Source organism: Monodon monoceros, unplaced genomic scaffold, assembly GCF_005190385.1.
Source record: "Monodon monoceros isolate NGI ecotype Baffin Bay Population unplaced genomic scaffold, NGI_Narwhal_1 Super_Scaffold_12, whole genome shotgun sequence".
In the NCBI taxonomy this organism is placed as follows: domain Eukaryota; kingdom Metazoa; phylum Chordata; class Mammalia; order Artiodactyla; family Monodontidae; genus Monodon; species Monodon monoceros.
The window spans coordinates 123106001-123111200 of record NW_021703768.1 but is presented as its reverse complement, the minus strand read 5'-3'; the positions used below and the strand labels follow the sequence as shown (position 1 = coordinate 123111200).

The window sequence follows — 5200 nt, the reverse complement described above, 5'->3', positions numbered from 1 at the left end:
GCCCTCGGTGCCTTCCAGAAACCCTGCACTGTTTCCCAACACCCCCCTCCCCTTCCTCACCCTCAGCTGATAACCTTGCTTCTTGTTTCACTGAAAAATAGAAACAGGAGAAAACTGCCGCATACTCCAGGGCTGCGCCATGCACATCACATCAGAGTGTACTGGATGAGCTCCCTTGGCATAGACATCTCCAAATTATAGATCCCAAAAGTGAACATGGCAACTCCATCTTTCCACTTGCTCAAGAGAAAGATGCAGGAGTCCTCTTTGACTCCTGTTTTTCCTCTCCACACTTCACAGTGGATCCATCCCCAAGTCCCATCAGCTCTCCTTCCAAACATGTCGAGAATCCGACCACCTCCCACCACTGCCCGCTCTGGTCCAAGCCGTCATCTATCACCCAGGTTACACCTAGCCTCCCTGCCTTTGGCCCTGCAGGCTTACACTCTTTCACGACACAGCAGGCTCAGCATCCTTTCTGTGAAGTCTGTTCACATCACTCAGAGTAAGGGGCCTACGGGAACTGGTGAGCACACGCTGAGGCCTCCACGCTGCACCTTCTGGCCACCATCTCAGGTGAACCCTTGACTACTCACCCTGTATAAAATAATACTCCCACTCCCTTTTTCCATGTTTTTTTCTCTATATCTTTATCACCATCTAAACTATCTTATATACTTACTTGGTTATACAGTCTCTTCCCCAACACTAGGAGGAAAGCACCCCAGGGGTATTCTGTTCACGGGTCTCTCTCCCAACCACATAGCAGGCATTCAATAAATATTTGTCGAGTAAAAGGCTGAATGAAAAAAAAAAAAAAAAAAAAGAGGAAGAAGGGCTTCCCTGGTGGCGCAGTGGTTGAACGTCCGCCTGCCGATGCAGGGGACACGGGTTCGTGCCCCGGTCCGGGAAGACCCCACATGCCGCAGAGCGGCTGGGCCCGTGAGCCATGGCCGCTGAGCCTGCGCGTCCGGAGCCCGTGTACCACAGGAAAAAAAAAGAGGCTGAATGAGTGGTGTCCTCTAAATCAGCTTAGAAAATGGGGCTCTCCCGCTTAATGGGCCCTGCTCTATGCCACCATCTATGTAAGCAAGTTTGTTTACTCCACACCAGCCGTGTAAGCAGCTCACCAACTCATCTTAATGTGCCAAGGCCGAAAAGGGCCACACCTGGGTTCAGATCTGAGCCCGTCTGATTCAATCCGCATTTACACTGAAAATTAACAGCTCACATCCAAAGAGGAGCTTCACACAGAGAAATCATTTTTAAAAATAATAACACCCTCTTAATGTGTCCTCCCCCCCCCCCCAACCAGGTTCACGACTACCTCCGCAGCAAGCTGTGCTCCCTCTACGAAAATGACTGCATTTTTGATAAATTTGAATGTGTGTGGAACGGGTCAGACAGGTAAGAAAGGTCTGTGCGGCTGGGAACTTTCCAAAGGTGGTCCCCCTCTCCTTGCGAAGGCCCTGGGCTGCATATCCTAAGCGGGATACAACCAAAGGGAGATCAAAATCGGCCCCGAGGCCTGGCAGACACGCGCCGTGTGGGCCGCTGGATGACCCTTGAGGCAGGCCTGGAAAGGAGGGAGGGATGAGTGACACCCTTGACTCCTCTTTCAGGACTGGCTCAGGTGACCACTTAACCGCAAGAGAACCCTACCTCGTACACACGAGACACTCCCAGAGCTGGGTCAACGTGGCTAAAATGAAGCTCCACCAGCACATTTCCAGCATGAATAGTTCAGATGATTGCAGAGTGGGCTTTCTAGATGGAAAATTATTCCTCGAAGCTGCCAGTATAGACCTGGCCAAAGGCCCTGGTGGTTCATGAACCGAATTCTACTCGGCCTCATTTATCACATGTCCTGAAAGTGATTTATGACTGTTTTAAGGCCTTTGATTTCAACAGTACTTCCTATTACCTCCCCATAGTTTCTTTCTGGTTTGACAAATATTACAGGTGACCCTCTGATTTCCAGGAGAAGTAAGCACAGGCTACCAGGGGCTGTTCCTCAATGAAGGCGGCACCAGCAGTAGTGCTCGGAAGCGGGGACATTCTATCACGGCAAAGCACTCGGAGAGTCGAGCTCTTAGTGAGCGCAGGCTCTCCCTCTGTGACCCTTGTTGGGCTTTTTTTTGGTCAGTGATCCAAAATCAGCCTTCCACTTAGGCCTGGAAGGAATCACCACGTGGCAGAGGACGTGCCCAGTTGGTAGAGGGCAGAGCAACTGTGACATATTAACAAAGGCCCTCGAGGGGAAAAGAAGCTAGCCCAGCCCTATTATTTTATTTATTTCCATTTACAACTGTCATTTATTCATTGTTTATTAAGAATAGGGTTGTTTTAAAATATTTGTGGTTGTTATTGTTCCAGTTTCCCTCCTATCTTAACCAAGATTCAAAAACTGTACTTACTAGGTACTTTCACACACATGATGTTTTTTAATCCCAACCACAATCCATCGAGATTGTTTTCACCATCCCCATTTTCCAGCTGAGGAAACGGAGGCTCAGCCAGATAAAGTAATCTGCCCAAGCTCATGAACTAGTAAGCAGTAGAGACAAGAGGAAGAGTTTGAATCCTAAAATCAACACGCTTTCCACCACATTACAATTTCTTTCCATAACTGAGAAAATGTTATTCCTGGTCCAGATAAGGTTGAGATTATTTTCCCAGAAAAGACTTTCTCTTACTGTTTAAAAACAAGTCGAGTCGGGCTTCCCTGGTGGCGCAGTGGTTGAGAGTCCGCCTGCCGATGCAGGGGACGCGGGTTCGTGCCCCGGTCCGGGAAGATCCCACATGCCGCGGAGCGGCTGGGCCCGTGAGCCATGGCCGCTGAGCCTGTGCGTCCGGAGCCTGTGTTCCGCAACGGGAGAGGCCACAACAGTGAGAGGCCCGCGTACTGCCAAAAAAAAAAAACAAAAAACAAGTCGGGTCATGGTGAGGGAAGCAAAGGTCAGTGCCTGGGAAGCAGTGAGGCCAAGTGGCTGAATGCTTGTGCCCCAGAGTCAGGCAGATGTGGGCTGGAGAACTGACTTGGCTACTTATTAGATGTGTGACACTGTACAAGTCACTCGCTTTTCCTCCTGTGTAAATCCCTTACATGGGATGAAGGAAGAGTAAATGAAGTCTGGGGTAAAGCACTCAGCACCCTGCCTGATGAGGTAATAATAGCTCGCTCTGCGTTCTCCCATCCTAACCATCCAGTCAGAGCCTCACCCACAACAAGGCCATGCCCACCTCCCCAGGGGGCAGCCACAATGGGACGCTACTTGGTATCTTTCCCTCAGCCTGTCATCTTGTCCAAACTGTCACCATTAAAGAGTCAGTCCATTGCTTCTGGAAGGCTCTGGCATTCACTGCTCTCTTAATCGATTGGAGATATGCCTGAGAATGGATAACTCTTGTAGAAAGGTAGGAGCCATCTGTCAGTCCCCTCAAAGGCTTACTTCCTTATCCTACATCCTTTCAGAATTGAATTTTTGTAAACGAGTGAGACCATGATGGCATCTAATTTTTTGGAAAAGGCTGAATTTAGATCTAGTTCTTAGCAGGGGGAGGAAACATGCTGGTATGTGTGCTGTACTGCCAGCATCCCTCCTGCAGTGCTGATGCAAGAAAGCCTTAGCGGTCGGGCAACACAGAATCCCTCCTACTGTAACTGTGCTTTAAATGTACACGATACAATGACGGCTGTTCTCAGTGTTCCTACTCTCATAACTTCACTCCAGCCTCAGAATCCTGATGTGAGGGAGGTGGGCTGGGATCATTAAAACCACTGGACTCATTTATGGAGCCCAAGGACCGAAAGGAATCTATTGGTAAGTAACAAGGAGGGTTATCAACGATCCTTCACCCAGCCAAAGAGTTTGTTGCTCTTAGTGATTCCAAAGAAACTCAACAGTCACACTACAAAGCCTGTTGCAGTTTTGGGTCTCTTGTTTGTTTCTCGTGTGGTGCCATAAACTGGCCACTTTGTGGTGCTGTTTGCTCTAGAAAGCCTTTGTCTGTAGCACTCAGTCACTCCCTTTTTCCTCTCTGCCTTGCAGTGTCATCATGACGGGCTCCTACAACAACTTCTTCAGGATGTTTGACCGAAACACCAAGCGCGATGTCACCCTTGAGGCCTCGAGGGAAAACAGCAAACCCCGAGCTATCCTAAAACCGCGCAAAGTGTGCGTGGGGGGCAAGCGGAGAAAAGACGAGATCAGTGTCGACAGTCTGGACTTTAGCAAAAAGATCTTGCATACAGCTTGGCATCCTTCAGAAAATATTATAGCAGTGGCGGCTACAAATAACCTATATATATTCCAGGACAAGGTTAACTAGGAGGACAAGTTATTACTTCATAATCTCACATACTGAGTACTAGTCAAACACGTTTTTAAATGTTTCTTTGGGTGTTCATTTGATGCATCGACTCTAATTTCCCTCTGCAGGAAACAAATGGAATAGAAGTCCATGGAGTCCAACCTTCCCAAATCCCCAGTTCTAAGAAATTTTGTCAAACCCAACAGGTTCTGGGACACTTCTGTTTAGAATTGAGAGCTGCCAGCTAACAGTAATTCTTCCATAGCTGACTTGAATTTCTGATGCTTTTATTGCCCTGTTTTCTCTGGTGGGTCCAGTGTTTTGTTTCTAGGTGTCTGCTGAGATAAAATGAGGTTGTCTGTAGTATTTAAAGAGAAAAGAAAGAGATACTTTTTTTTTTAATTAAGCAACTCCATTTGATGATTGAAAAAAAATTCAATGAAAAATAAACACCGTTTACTCTACTCTTAGAGAAATTCTCCTTGTTTTGTGAAAAAGTCGGAACCAGTCAGCATCTCCTGCCCCTACAGCACTTTTTTTTTTTTCCATTTTCCATTTTCTTTTTCACAATTTCATTTGAACCAGAGATTTATTTCACAAGGCTGCAAAGAGGATGCAGAATGGGGAGGGAAAAGGGCCACATCAACACTGCTATATTCTTTTCTTGTAAGCACCATAGAAACAGCCTGAGAATTTGGCTAGGAAACACCATGAATGCTTCAGGGGACATAAAGAGAACACTTCGCTTCTCAGAGTTAACTTGGCAAGGCCATGTGCGGCCAGATTCCATCTGCTGCTTTGTTACTCTTGCTTTTTGTTGTTTTAAATGGCTCCATATAATCCTCTACTTACATGTTCCTTGGCTTTTTCCCTTCAACCTTTTCCA

The 5200-nt window shown here is 47.2% G+C and overlaps 1 protein-coding gene across 7 annotated transcripts in view; it reads left to right on the top strand.

The window, feature by feature from the left end:
* Positions 1 to 4777, top strand: part of PPP2R2B (protein phosphatase 2 regulatory subunit Bbeta) — a 452968-nt gene extending 448191 nt beyond the window's left edge. For all 7 annotated transcript variants that reach the window (XM_029216987.1, XM_029216990.1, XM_029216991.1 and 4 more), the window contains 2 exons: positions 1316 to 1407; positions 4053 to 4777. In XM_029216987.1, coding sequence (XP_029072820.1) covers positions 1316 to 1407; positions 4053 to 4332 — 372 coding nt within the window. In that variant the 3' untranslated portion in view covers positions 4333 to 4777. The remainder of the gene's footprint in view (positions 1 to 1315; positions 1408 to 4052) is intronic.
* The last annotated feature ends 423 nt before the right edge of the window (positions 4778 to 5200 follow it).